Source organism: Silurus meridionalis, chromosome 14 (assembly GCF_014805685.1).
Source record: "Silurus meridionalis isolate SWU-2019-XX chromosome 14, ASM1480568v1, whole genome shotgun sequence".
NCBI classification, from domain to species: Eukaryota; Metazoa; Chordata; class Actinopteri; order Siluriformes; family Siluridae; genus Silurus; species Silurus meridionalis.
Window position 1 is genome coordinate 23740435 of NC_060897.1, and position 15000 is coordinate 23755434.

The 15000-nt window shown below is 42.8% G+C and overlaps 2 protein-coding genes across 11 annotated transcripts in view; one reads left to right on the top strand and one right to left on the bottom strand.

The window, feature by feature from the left end:
• Positions 1-868, top strand: part of gtpbp1 (GTP binding protein 1) — an 18177-nt gene extending 17309 nt beyond the window's left edge. For all 4 annotated transcript variants that reach the window (XM_046866045.1, XM_046866047.1, XM_046866046.1 and 1 more), the window contains one exon: positions 1-868. This exon is cut by the window's left edge and continues 79 nt beyond it. In XM_046866045.1, the coding sequence (XP_046722001.1) occupies positions 1-20 (20 nt within the window). In that variant the 3' untranslated portion in view covers positions 21-868.
• Positions 869-2529: 1661 nt separating this feature from the next.
• Positions 2530-15000, bottom strand: part of sgsm3 (small G protein signaling modulator 3) — a 16617-nt gene continuing 4146 nt past the window's right edge. For 5 of the 7 annotated variants that reach the window (XM_046866043.1, XM_046866042.1, XM_046866041.1 and 2 more), the window contains 19 exons: positions 13369-13454; positions 13074-13137; positions 12642-12853; positions 12274-12381; positions 11944-12087; positions 11239-11434; positions 10917-11062; positions 8823-9056; positions 8498-8680; positions 7826-7981; positions 7533-7587; positions 7387-7436; positions 7102-7254; positions 6950-7020; positions 6754-6802; positions 6431-6516; positions 5606-5728; positions 5249-5309; positions 2530-3446 (listed from right to left, as the gene is read on the bottom strand). In XM_046866043.1, the coding sequence (XP_046721999.1) occupies positions 3363-3446; positions 5249-5309; positions 5606-5728; positions 6431-6516; positions 6754-6802; positions 6950-7020; positions 7102-7254; positions 7387-7436; positions 7533-7587; positions 7826-7981; positions 8498-8680; positions 8823-9056; positions 10917-11062; positions 11239-11434; positions 11944-12087; positions 12274-12381; positions 12642-12853; positions 13074-13137; positions 13369-13454 (2261 nt within the window). In that variant the 3' untranslated portion in view covers positions 2530-3362. Of the gene's footprint in view, positions 3447-5013; positions 5086-5248; positions 5310-5605; positions 5729-6430; positions 6517-6753; positions 6803-6949; positions 7021-7101; positions 7255-7386; positions 7437-7532; positions 7588-7825; positions 7982-8497; positions 8681-8822; positions 9057-10916; positions 11063-11238; positions 11435-11943; positions 12088-12273; positions 12382-12641; positions 12854-13073; positions 13138-13368; positions 13455-15000 lie in introns of all 7 variants that reach the window. The other 2 variants (XR_006927830.1, XM_046866040.1) reach the window with 2 other exon arrangements.

The following is a 15000-nucleotide window of genomic DNA, read 5'->3' on the forward strand; positions in this document are numbered from 1 at the left end:
GTGCAGTCGGAGGTTGTTAAGCTCCTCCCCAATCTCCTTCACGCAGTCTGGTTTTTTTTTTATAGCATCTAGAAGACATGAAGACGAGCAGCTGCCTCCACAACTCGTTTATTTTTACGCTTTTATTTTAAACCCGGACCACAGCACCGCTTCATCTACGCAGAACTGCGAGGAACCACCACGCCATGTCCAGCAGATCAACAGTGAACCCTGTGTTCGGCTCTACACTGTCCTCATCAGCGTCCTCATGAGAGAAGCAGAGAAGCTGCATGGTGGTTTCTTGTGTTCCGCTTTAAGGCGGCGCCTCGTGTGGCAGATTGAAGGTTTCCTGCATTAAAGCTGGTGTTCTGCACAGACTCATTATAGTCTCCTCTGTAGATAATATTCAGTTTAAGGTCTGTGATTATGATGAAGAAGAAGATCATATAGTAAAATAAAGAGAAATGTTTCATCACGTTTTTCACACTGGTGATTGGATTTATCTCAAACACACACAGTTCCTCATTAACCCTCGAGAGAAAGAAACCACTTCCTGCGTTTCCCTCTTTCTGTTTGAGCAACAAAAGAAAAGGTTTATATTTATTTAAAGGAATACACACAAGAAGTGAATGAATAACAGGAAGAGAGATACAGATGGAGAAAGGAGGAGCATTAGATAGAGTTCAAACCTGAGAACTTGGAGTGTGAACATTTAATTGATTGCAGCTGAACTGAGTAGAAAAACACGTGTTTGTATGTGATGAGGTCACACGAACACCAGGGGGCGGTGTTTTAATGCCTGGAATATCTTGAAACCTGCAGGTGCTTCATGAACGACAGAAACCCGAATCCACGTGTCTGATTTGGCGTGTAATAAAAAACAAACCTGTGTTTGTGTTCATGTCTCGATTTTTCGGCCCTGTGCGGTCAGGTCCAGTTTATTACTTTTCACAACAGACATTGTCTCAAAGCAGCTTTACAGAATTTACGAGTGAAGGCAACAGTGTGTATTTATCCCTGATGAGCAGCATGGAGACTGTGGTGAAGGAAAAACTCCCCTGTGACCATGAAGAGCATCTTAAGATTTATTTTTATTTCTTTAACTTCACTCAAAAGGTTCTCCTGTAATCAGAAGGTTTATGTTCATGTTATCGGAACATGAAACCTGCATTAATGCTCATGGTCTCACCTCTTCAGTCAGTGCTGTGAATTTGGGAAGAATCTGAGAAAGTCGAATTTTTCACCCTTTTGACTTTCTGAGATCTTTTTTTTGAGATATGAATCTAAATCTTAAGGGGTTTTCAGGGCAAACACGTCTCATATCTGAGGTTTGGAGAAGGTCAGGGTGAAAAGGAGGATATTATTGTTACTTATTGTTTATATTACTCTTCTGCTTTAGTGTTTTCTGGGGTGAACATTTTTGACTCCCCCCCCCCAACCTGTGATATGAGGCTCTGAGTGTAAACTTGGAGAAACCTGACAAATTATTTTCTCCATCTGAAGTTTTTGAAGAAGAAAATATACATGCACTCATCTCTTTCATAATCTCAGAAAACAGCAGTGAGAATTTGGGAAAAATCTGAGAAAGTCAAAAATCTGAACCAGAAATCCCTAAACAGGCCTTTGTATTGTTTGCTTTTTGAGAAGAACATTGAGTTGATCTGAGTTTCTCACACTCCAGAGAACTGGGAGACTGAGACACGAATGGGAAGAAGGGCAGCGTCTGTCTTTAGGTCACATCTCCAACCAGACACCTCCACCTCAAAGAATAATCAGTCTCCATTAAAACCCGACAGGTTTCCTGTGTTTGGATTCAGAATCTGACCTTCAAAGAAAACAGAGCCCTCGAGCAAACTTTCGACTCTGCATCAGGAGTGAGGGGATCAGGATTATAAAGAGAATCCAGAGGACGATGAGCAGGTTATAAACAGTAGGAGATAGTGAAGGGTTCTCTTCGGATCTGCCTGGTTCATCCCGTCCTCAGGATGGAGTCCTTTTCAGTTGAGTTCACTTTGTGCAGCTGGTGATGTTCCACACATGCAGCCTAAAGATCCATGAAGCCACTGAGCAACTGGAGAACTTTGAGGACTGTAATTAATATCACGTCTCCTAAAGTGGCTCAGGACCACAGACGCATGAACAGATCTGTATTTCTGCCCTTTTTAATTAAATTCAGTTCATGTGTATTTGTTTAGAGCTTTTCACAGTGAACATCTTCTCAGAGCAGCTTCACACAGATACTGTGGTGATGAAGAATCAGTCAAATCTTCTTTACTGCACATCTCAATAATGTAATTAGAATTAATGGACATTCGGTGCCCCCACATGAGGCTGAGGTTCCCGAGTCTGGTTCCTCTCAAGTTTTCTTCCTCATACCATCTCAGGGGGTTCACCACTGACGCACATCAGAAATAAACAATTCTAAGGAACGCACTTATAAATTCTCACCGCTTTATTGTGTAAAGCTGCTTTGAGACAGAAGTCCACTGTAAAAACACTGAACAGGAAGTAATGATCAGTGTAGTGAAAGTAGGATGTAGAAGACAGCAGTAATGGAGAAAAGTCTCTCCAACATTTATTTTCTTCATGATCAGTTACTACACAATGTGAAGCAAAGCTCTAAATCCCCGTGGGTTCTCGATCAGATCTCGTCCTACATGATTCCGGGTTTGACCCGAGTTGACCCTCTACCCACCTGCAAGCCACGTGTGCGTGTGTAAGAAAAGTAGTGATGTGCGTACAGCGCCCCCTGCAGGAAGGTGACACCGCATACACCCAGTGTTTACAGCTCAATATAATAGAGAGAGAAATGCAGGAGACAGAGACGACCCTCAGACACGACCCTCAGAGACGCTATAATACACTCTAAACTCAGCATGGAATCATCATCATCATCATCTTCATCACCGATGAGCTGATTATCAACACACCTTTACATCATTCCTGAAAAAAAAAAAAAACCTGACCAGAACAAGTGTGTGCACTTCATCTACATTACACACACACACACACACACACACACACACACACACACACACACACCTACCTTAGATTTCACACTGATGTCCTACACAAACCCTGCAACTTTAAACTAAAAAACACAAATTAACCAGGGTGTGTGTGTGTGTGTGTGAGAGAGAGTGATGGAGACAAATGGCCATGCAAATGTAGAAACCATTCTGTGCATGCTTGGTTCTTTATGTTCTCCAGCAGAGGAACATCATAAGTCCTTAAACACCTGAGATGTTCTGCTACACACACACACACACACACACACACACACACACACACACACACACACACACACACACACACTTGTTCACTGTTGTTATATAAAGCTGTTTACATGTCACTTTAAACGTGTGTATGTATGTGTTTAGTGTTTATCCATCGATGTCCCAGCTGAAGAGGTGATGTTTGACCAGCATGTCCTGAACTCCTTCCTTCAGGGGTCTCTGCTCCTTTTCCTACAGAAACATAAAGAACATCATGTAGTGTCTTTCTCTCTATCTCTCTCTCTCACACACACACACACTCTCTCTTCAGGAGTAAAGCCCTGCACTGTCCACCAGGCATGTGCTGGACTCACACAGTCCCCTCACAGGAGACAAAACAGTGTGATGAAGCAGAAGATGGAACTCCTCAGGGTTTATTATATGACTATGAGGAGTGATCAGCACATGTCTGGTGTCCACTGCTTACTGCACCAGGACAGGAAATGATTCAGCAGTCAACCATCAGGTCTGATCTGAACCTTCTCATTCATCCACAATAAGAACAATTGTTCAAACCCTCGCCCTGATTTCTTTACACAAATAGGGAAGTAACCACAGTAACACCCCTAAAAGTTGATCAAAAGACATAAATTAATTGTAGAGAAAAAGAAACAGACGATACAACAGAGAGAATCAGTGGTTATGTGCAGCAGAAGAACAGTGTGCTGTGGAAGAGGGGTGCATTTACTTTTACACACACACCTAGACATAAGTCAGAAGCTGTATCTGAAGAAGCATTTCGATGTATTTACACACTGTTAAATGCAGCTCAGAGGGACATGTTATGATTCAAGTTAGAAATGCATTAATAATGTTTTGATATTTGAATGGTAAAATGCTGAATATTGATACATTATTTAAAAAAAATGTGAAAATACTTTACATGTGATATATAAACTGCCAATAGGTGGCAGTAAGTCACTATTAATAAGTGAGTCATTGCGATTGAACCGAATCATTTAAATAAGTGATTCGTTCAGGAAGAAACCAACCTGTTGCTAGGAGAGATCCAAAACACTGCTGTGGCTTTGTTTGGGTTATTTTTGTTTGTGAAACTGAGCAAAAACAGCAATGTGGTGTCAAAAACATAAATCTGTTAATATTAATGTATTGTTTATTGAACTGTTTTATAAAATCAATACATCAATAAGCCCTTCCCCCTGTGCTGCTCCAGACTAAAGAGAGACCCATGGAACCATGAAGGCTGCAGTGATTATTAAAGGGGCAGGGCAGCTGGGAGGAGGGCATATCCCAAAGCCACACCCACTACCAGCACTACAGCGAGCACAAAACACACACACACACACACTTACACACTTGTGAAATGACTATATGCAGTCTGAGCCTCAGGTTCTGTTCAGTATTGATAAAAATGTGGATTGGATCGGCCCGGATCAGAGATCAGATAGCCACAAGAGGTCCTCACACAGACTGGCTGTAAAGACGTGAGTATCTGTAGCTTCTCTTGTATCACTTGTAATAAACCTGCTGACTTGAGCTCAGGCTGAGCTTCTAGAAACAGACTTGTTCCTCCTGACTAGCTGTATTAAGATCTTTCTCCTCTCTTGACACCACACCACTACGTGTTCAGATTCAGGAGGTGTGTCTGACCACACAGCGACTTACATATATCTAATCACGATAAAGTGAATTGTACAGGTGAAGGCAGAACCTGAGAGAACCTGATAGAACTGAGTTGTGAACACTTATCTGTGAAGTGTGGTGATGTGAACAGAACCTGAGGTCAGACTCATTTTACCTAAAGATCCCAACTAAAGAGGTGATGTTGCACCAAGACATCCACCACTTCTGATCTCAGAATGGGAGACTTCTGGAACAGCGCACAAACACACACACACACACACACACACACACACACACACACACACACACACACACACACACACACAAGATCCTGTGCTCAGCTTGTGTGTATGAGTTTGTGTGGAATACACCAGTACATGTAATGTGATGTGGTGATGATGGAAAGTCACCTCTTTCTTGGCAGGTAGTTCACAGTCCTGAGAGAGACTGAAGGAGAACTTGGATAAAACTCTGAAACAGAAAAGAAACATGAATGTGATTTACACAGACTGAATAAAAAGGAGATAATCATTCTCTGATTTAGATTTAGTTGTACAAGACTTCCACCAGCAGAGGGCAGTATAGTGTAGTGAGCTGTAGACTGTACCCCCTCCCCCATGTAATAATGTACATTAATGACATCATGACATCATTAATGACTCTTGTTATATCAGTATTACTCTTCATTTAACCACAGCACTGCTGCGTTCTCTATCTTATCTGTGTGTGTGTGTGTGTGTGTGTGTGTGTGTGTGTGTGTTTTTTACCGAAGCTCACACTTGATCTGCACCCAGCCAGGACTGCGTAGGAATGACCATGGCTGATACCACTTCTCTACTGCTGAGATACTGGAACATAGAACCTCCAACCACAAGTGTAGCACCTGCTCACTGTAACACACACACACACAGAGATAAGATGGGAGACATTAGAGAGAAGTATGGAGAGAAGGGAGGAGAGATACAGAGAGAAGAATGGAGGGGTGAGGGGAGAGATAGAGGATCAGGGTTCCTACACATTTTTCATTTGAAAGTTCCAGACTTCTGAAAGATTTTAAAGACCATATTACGTTACAATCTCTTATGTATGTAGGAATCAGAATCCGAGATGTTTTTGGTCAGTACACTGTCATGGCATGTGCTGCCTGTGCAGATCCGGTCCAGCGCTGATCTTTCAGCAGTGCTGAGAGTCTGCTCCTAACTCCACCTTTTGGCCATGTCCACAATAATATGTTGTTGTTTGAAAGCATATTTTTCTCTCCGTTTTGTTTTCCGTCCACAATGAGATGCCGTTTTCAGTAAACGAAAATGTAGCTTTTTAAAAATACTCTCCAAAGTGGATAAATCAGAAAAGGCTGTTTTCTGTGGGCTGTGAAAACCATGATGCATTTTTAATCATTGTCACAATGTTTCAAAAAGCGGGAAAGTAAATTAACGGCAGGCGGAAATGATGCAGGATAAAGCAAATCCCCCCCCCAATTCTGACCTGGACATCGCTCAAATCAACTCTAATCAAATTAAATACTTTTTCCACACTTTTCCAAAATATGTAGGAACCCTGGAAAAGAGAGAGAAGAGGAGTGGTGTACATACTTCAATCCCACACAGATGAGTGAGCGGAACTTGACGTCCATCTGAGCGTGTGCAGAGTCGTGACTCATATTTACACTCTGTACAGCCTGAAAACCGGGACACAGAGACAGAGACAGAGAGAGAGAGAGAGAGAGAGCGAGAGAGAGAGAGAGAGAGAGAGAGAGAGAGTTTAATATAAAACAATCTAAGATCACACCAAGATATAGGAATATACATAAATATCTGTTACCATGACAACCCAGTATTTGCAGTATTCTGTAACCCCACTGTGATCATGATCCCTGTCCACAAACACATTTAACACAAACACCTGAGCCACTCACTCTGTACAGCAGCTCTTCAGGAGTAAGAACTTTTCCATCTTCATCTAACCTGAAGGAACAGAGAGAGGGAGATTATATTATCATATATTAATATGTGCAGAGTTTGTAGACTTTCGTTGTAAAAGTTTTGGATTCCTATCCAGTCTTTAAGTGTAACACTGAGCAGGAGACGAGTTGGGCAGGGTTAAACTCTCACCTGTAGGTTTTACAGAGCACCAGTCTGGAGTAAACCGAGTTAAAGTCTCTCTCCACCTCCCGACTCGCCGCCTGCAATCACACAAAACTCATCAACAAGCAGCGCTTATAAAGCAGACAGGAGGTGAAGAGTGGTGTGAGCTACTTTGGTACCTCCTCGATGAAAAGCCAGGGGTGGCAGGGCCCACCCAGTATAGAGGGCTTCTTCAGGCCATGCTGAAAAATGGCCTTGAGAGCAGGACACAGTGTTCCCCGAACCAAATCAGTTACAGCCTCAGTCACAGAGTCATCACCAGCCAGAGAGTACTGACACACACAGACACACACAGACACACACAGACACACAGACACACACAGACACACACAGCATCAGCGTTACAACTTTATTACACTGAAAACACTCAACACAATCACACACAAGTTTATTCATTTATTTACCTCTTTACTACGTTCATCCAGGATTTCCACAAATTTAGCTGGAAACCAACCTGGAACAAAACAGAGCAGTAGGTTACACACACACACACACACACACACACACACACACACGTATGAAAGTGTGTACAGCGCTCTACAGGGTGTACCTCTCAGTCCGTTCAGCTCTCCCACCCAGCAGTGTTCATCCTTCTGAGACACAATCTGTGAAAGAGAAAGAAAGAAAGAAAGAAAGAAAGAAAGAAAGAAAGAAAGAAAGAAAGAAAGAAGAAAGAAAGAAAGAAAGAAAGAAAGAAAGAAAGAAAGAAAGAAAGAAAGAAAGAAAGAAAGAAAGAAAGAAAGAAGTGAAAACACAATCTGCACTGTGAACATATTATTACTCATTATAATACTCGACGTTAAACAGGACCAGTATGTGGTTTTGGGAATCACAGAAACTTACTGTGATGATGTCATTTTTTCGGAAACCCAATTCATCATCATCATGGCGCTCAAAATCCAGCAGTGCTTTAGCACGCCTCCTACGATTCTGAGACACCACCAGGAAGCTCTCATGGTCCCGCTGATGACTCTCCATGGAGTAGTCTGGAGTCAAGTCCTGATATGTGTGTGTGAGAAAGAGACAGTTTAAGATCCTATAGCTGCATGAGTGACAATAATGATACAGCTGTGGGTATAAGTCCTCCCACTCACTGTGGTGCAGGAGTCAGTGTGTATGGTGATGATGATGATGAACTCACTGTGGTGCAGGAGTCAGTGTGTATGGTGATGATGATGATGAACTCACTGTGGTGCAGGAGTCAGTGTGTATGGTGATGATGATGATGAACTCACTGTGGTGCAGGAGTCAGTGTGTATGGTGATGATGATGATCACCTCACTGTGGTGCAGAAGTCAGTGTGTATGGTGATGATGATGATGATCACCTCACTGTGGTGCAGAAGTCAGTGTGTATGGTGATGATGATGGACTCACTGTGGTGCAGGAGTCAGTTTGTATGGTGATGATGATGATGATGATGATGATGATGATGATGAAGGACTCACTGTGGTGCAGGGGTCAGTGTGTATGGTGGTGATGATGATGATGATGATGATGATGATGAAGAACTCACCGTGGAACAGTGGTCAGGGTCGAGACAGTGGAAGTGTTCAGCAGTACGAGTGATCGCTTCCCTCAGCGCTGCCACCAGCTCAGTCTGTTTGATGTTTTTGGCCTTGAGAGCCTCAGCCTCATCCTCTCCAAACAGCAGAGAGCTTAATGTGGACTTCCTGCGCAGACTCTGTCTCCGAACCACCTGCAGGAGGAACAGGAGGAAGATGAGAAAGTTCACACCTGATAATAACACTGCTGTAGAATTACATGTACAGTGGTAACTTGACCTACGAGTGAAGTACATTCAACAATGTGTGTGTGTGTGTGTGTGTGTGTGTGATTACCTTATTGAGGCCGGTGTTAAGTGTGTGTGTGGTGTTGGAGTTGAGCTGTGTCTGTTCAGCGAGGATGTAGGCCAGGTGTTTGTGTCTCTGAGCGTCCAGCGTGTCCTGAGAGAACGCCCCTGCCAGTCTCACTGCCTCCCCCAGCACCACGGCTCCGTCCTCCAGCTGACTCGGCAGGTCTGACAGCGTGTTGAAGATGGACGCAGAGTTCTCAGAAGACACCAGCTCTTCCTCCTGCACAGGAAGCCAATCAAGAGGAACACTGTGGTGAGAGGCAGCAATGATGTGGACGTGGGTGTCGCTCTGACACCTGCCTGGAACCTCAGCCAATTAGCAAACACACAGACACAGAGCTGCAGGAACACACTCTGAACAAACAGGAAGTCACTCCAAGTTCACTTCATATAAACTCTCAGATTCTTCAACTTCTCGAAGATCTCAAACACCTTCCTTCCTATTCCTGAAATAAACTTCATTCAATTTCTGATTTTTATGATAGAACATTTTGAATCGTTTTCTTTTCCTACTCATTCACTCACTCATTTACTCACTCACCCCCACACTCCACCCACCCACTCATTTACTCACTCACACACCCACACACTCCACCCACCCACCCTCCCACTCACTCATTTACTCACTCACCCACACACTCTACCCACTCACTCATTTATTCACTCACACACCCACACACTCCACCCACCCACCCTCCCACTCACTCATTTATTCACTCACACACCCACACACTCCACCCACCCACCTCACTCACTCATTTATTCACTCACACCCACAGACTCCACCCACCCACTCACTCACTCATTTACCCACTCACTCACCCACACTCACCCACACACTCACCCACACACTCTACCTACCCACCCACCCACTCACTCATTTACTAACTCACACACCCACTCACTCACCCACACACTCTACCTACCCACCCAACCCCCCACTCACTCACTCATTTACTCACTCACTCACCCACCCACCCACTCACTCAGCCAACCACGCACTCCTTTTGTGTTTCCACGTTGTGTGTACGCAGGGTTTACAGTTTACTTATTAGTTGCACATTTTCTCCAGTCAAGTTAGTTTTTTTAGAAATCATAACCTTTGCGTGGAAAGTGCCATACACATGTTTTCACTCTTGTTTTGTTTATAAATGTTTATAAATAAGACCCCTGATTAATAAATGTCTTTTTTTTATATTTGTATTTGCATTTTAATGTAATATGGAAATTAAAGGCACTAAATGGGTTTAGTTTTTACAGACATTTAGGAGTTCATTTAGGAGTCCTATAATTTTTTCTCATGTATATTTATTATTGCTCTTTAATAAATAAAAAGCGCTTTTTATCCGATTACTCAATGACTCGATGGACTAATCAGTAGAATACTTGATTACTACAATAATCGCTAGCTGCTCGTTTGAGCTTAACTGAATAGGTTAAACAAAGATCTATATACTGTATAAAATAATTTACAAGTAAAAAACATCCATTCAGATTTCTTCCAGAAAAAGATGTGTTTATAATGAAGCCACGATCAACACACCCAGGTCAACTCTATTCAGCTAATTATGTACATTCTTGTGAAAGTAATGTCAAACTAGAACTAATTCATAGGTTTTTACAAAAACCATTAATAATTTTATTGTTTTCTCTTCAGTTATTCCCTCCAATATTAAATGCGATTATATACATATTCATGACATAAAATCCCATGAACTTAATTTCAGATCGAGGTTTTAAGGCTAAAGTGTGAAAAAGTTCAAGTGGAGTGAATACTCAGTGCAGTAACACAAGCTCCTTGAGCAAGCCTGAGTGTTTCATTACATTAACTGTAATGTTTTAATAAACTGTCCAATGACCTTTAAGTACATGAAGCCATGCACTTTAAAACCGTCACAGCTCTCTGAAGTACCACTCACTTACACACACACACACGCACACACACACCAACGCTGGTGATCCTTTTAAATACTGCCACGTGTTCCACTCAGCCAGATTAGCCACTTCAGTGTTGATCTTACATCAGCTCCACGTGTAATATTGGACAGAATCAGGAGTTTTCAGTGTTCAGAGGACTCACTTTGATCTTCAGCATGCCCAGGGTCACCTGGAAAAGGACGATGGAACCCTCATAGAAAAGCAGATCCCAGATCCGCAACAGAACCCGGATATCCACCACACTGGCAAACGAGGTCAGGAACCAGTGCAGAGTGATGAGGGAAAGTTCTGTGAAAAAAACACATCCCATAATTTTGGTCAAATGCAGATTAATACAGATTAAAAATCTACATAAAATTATTATAAAAAGATCAATAAAAATCAAGTCTTTGTGTGTGTGTGTGTGTGTGTGTGTGTGTGTGTGTGCGTGCGTGTGTGTGTGCGTGTGTGCGTGCGTGCGAGACCGATGTCATGCTCCTGCAGCAGGCGGTCCAGACGGGGCAGGTACTGGACGATGAGCTGGCGGAGAACGCGCTGGTCCGTCTGCACCCCCAGCAAGGTGGAGGAGAAGTACGATGGAGGCAGCAGGTCCTCAATTAAAGCACACATCATCCACAGTGCATCTTCTTCCTCCAGGAACAGCAGCAAACATGACACCACCACACACACACACACACACACACACACACACACACACACACACACACACACACAGAGTGAGACAGGTGAGACTGTGGGGTTTAGTTAATAATTAATATTCATTATACTCTCATGAATATTCCACATTTACAACTGTTTATTTAGTTATTTAACACTATCTGGTCCTGATACTCAGACAGCAGTGTACAGTAACATCTAATCATCTACTACAGCATTGACACACACACAGAGAGAGAGAGAGAGAGAGAGAGAGAGAGTGTCAAATACAATCAGAAACATGACAATCTATCAGAAAGTCAGAAGGAGAAAGAAAGACAGACAGAGAGATAGACAAACAGTTTTAAAAACAGACAATGACAGACAGAATATCAGACAGACAGAAATATAAAGAGAAAGATAGTGATACTGAGACGGTGTCAAAGTCAATCAGAAACATGACAATATGTCAGAGATGGACAGACAGACAGGATATCAGACAGACAGACAGAGACACAGACAAACAGACTCACCATGCCGGTGCCTTGACAGTACCCGATGTCAGGGTAGAGCCAGGCCAATCCCCTAAGAACCCGTCTAAGGCGTGGAACTCCCACACTGCTCAGAGTACTGAAGCACGCATTAGTGGGCATGGTGCGCAGAAGATCCTTCTCTATCTGTGGAGAACACACATATACACTTACTATATAATACACTACAAAAAGGTAGAATTGTGTAATGAATGCTTAAAGTAAATTATCCATCTGTACTACTGAGTGTATGAAAGGTATGTGTGTATGCGTGTGTGTGTGTGTGTGTGTGTGTGTGTGTGTGTGTGTGTGTGTGTGTGCATGAGAGAATACCTGTTTGGCTGCTGTTGTGTCATCATTTGAGCTGTTTTTGATGATCTCTCTGTAAGAAATGTCTGAGGTCCTTTTCTTCTGCAGTGCTCCCGACAGTCGCATCCATAGCTACACACACACACACACACACACACACACACACACACACACACACACACACACACACACACACACACACAGACACACGTCACATTACAGAAGCAGAAGAAACATAAGCAGTGAGAAAGTTTTCGGTGTAGTCTGGCCCCTGCAGCGCACGCACACACAGACACACACACGCAGATATACACTCTGAGAAGCAGGAGATGCACGAGCTGTAGAGTGAGAAATTAATAAATAAAGTATAGCATGCGTACGTGCACACACACCTGAGGTCTCATGCTGTGTGGTATCCCGGCCAGCACAAGAGAGCGGAGACGATCGGAGCGGGGCAGGATGGGAGAGATCAGGTCCCAGGTGAGATCTCCTACTGTGTGGTTGTGTGTGAACTCCAGGTGGGCCTGCCAGCGCAGTCTCTGCTGGGGATCTTCTCTCTGTGGAGCTCGATCACCTCGAAGCCAATCACTTGCCTCCACCCCATCTAACACACACACACACACACACACACACACACACACACCAAAAGCAAAAAACTCCTCAGACATATTAGTGTAACAGATAATCCAGTGCAGTTACTCAATAACATGAGCTACTCTTAAAATCATTCAATAAAATTGATTTGATGGATGGACAGATGGATTAATGGACGGATGGACAGCCAGACAAATTAACAAACAAACAAAAAAAAATCTATTTCTTACCTTCACTGTCGATCCGGAACCCGAACTCATCATACTGAGGTTCCGATAGCAGATTTCTGTCTTTCTGTAAATTCCATAAACAAAAATAATAACAACAGTGAGAGAGAGAGAGAGAGAGAGAGAGAGAGAGAGAGAGAGAGAAGAGCAAGATAGTGAGAGAGTAAGAAAGTGAATGAGAAAGAGTGAGCGTGAGAAAGAGAGTTAGAAAGAGAGTCAGAGAGTAAGAAAGTGAGTGAGAATGAGAATGAGAGTGGAAGAGTGAGAGAACAGAGAAAGAGAACAGAAGGTGAGATACCTGGTGGTGCTTGGTTAGGATGTCTTGAGGCCACATGCTAGGGGTGAGAGCAGAAAATGGGCCCCCAGGGGCCGGAGTGTAACTGCCTGTACACACACACAGAAATGAACAGAGCTGATTTATTCATCTTTATTCATCACTAACAGCAGAAGTGAGATCTGAGGATTTTTTACTGAACCAGGGCTGAAATGATTCCTTGAGTAACTCGAATAATTTGAATACAAAAATTCATAGAGGCAAATGATTTGCCTCACATTCAGTCCATTTAACTACACACAGAGCAGTGTGTTTCCCCACAGACCATTAATACTGACGCACTCTGGAGCGCTCCAAGCAGCTAAACACTATGAAAGCTCTTTTATCTTCTTTCAGCTGCTCCCATTAGGTGTCGCCACAGCGGATCATCCGTCTCCATTCCTCCCTGTCCCCTACATCTGCCTCTTTCACACCAACTACCTGCATGTACAAACACTTTGCACTGTTGACCCCAGGTACCTGAACTCCTCCACCTTCTCCACCTCTTCTCCCTGCAACCGCACCCCTCCACTGCCCTCCCTCTGATTCACACACGTGTACTCTGTCTTACTCCTACTGTCTTTCATTCCCCTTCTCTCCAGCGTGTACCTCCACCTCTCCAGGCTCTTCAACACCTGCTCCCTACTCTCACCACAAATCACAATATCATCTGCAAACATCCAGGGAGACTCCTGTCTGACCTCATCCTTTAACCTGTCCATCACCACTGCAAACAGGAAAGGGCTCAGAGCTGATCCTTGATGCAGTCCAACCTCCACCTTAAACCAGTCTGTCGTTCCTACTGCACACTTCACTGCTGCACTGTCCTCATAAATGTCCTGCATCACCCTCACATACTTCTCTGACATACCAGACTTCCTCATACACCACCACAACTCCTCTCTCCACTCTGTCGTACGCTTTCTCTAAATCCACAAACACATGGAAGCACATTTTCACAACATTAAACAAAAAGTTTGCCCAATTACAACTTTTTGTTTCTTGCAATTCTGACTTTATTTCTCACACTTCAAACTTTTTTGTAGCCATTTTATTGAAATGTTTGTATTTGTACTTAAAGGCACTAAATAGGTTTAGTTTTCACAGATATTCTTTTATGCAATTTCAGCAATAAAAATGTAAATTTTTCTAAAATAGAAATCAAATTTCTATATTTCTAAAAATAGAATCATTTCAAGAGACCCGTCTTATTTTCTCTTTAGTATCGATCTTTAATAAAGAAAAAGCACTTCTTATCTGGATTACTCAATTAATCAGTGGAATAATCAGTAGAATACTTGATTATTATAATAATCGATAGCTGCAGCCCTGCACTGAACCCTTAAAAGTGCAAAAAGTTATTTTTATGCTTTTGTTAGAATTTATTATAAAAATGGTTTTATTCACTTTATTACCCAAACCTTTTTATATATTTATGTACGTTTGTGTAAATTAGGGCTGCACAATTTTGGAAAATGTGTGTGCGGGTTACGCGTTGGCGTCGAGGAAAGATGTGCGTTACCGCAAGTGGTTGTGTGTCCTGGTGTGGGTAAGAGGAAAAGGAAAGCGTGTGAAAAGTGAATAAAAAATAAAAGAAAGTTGTGTCTGTTGAACTGC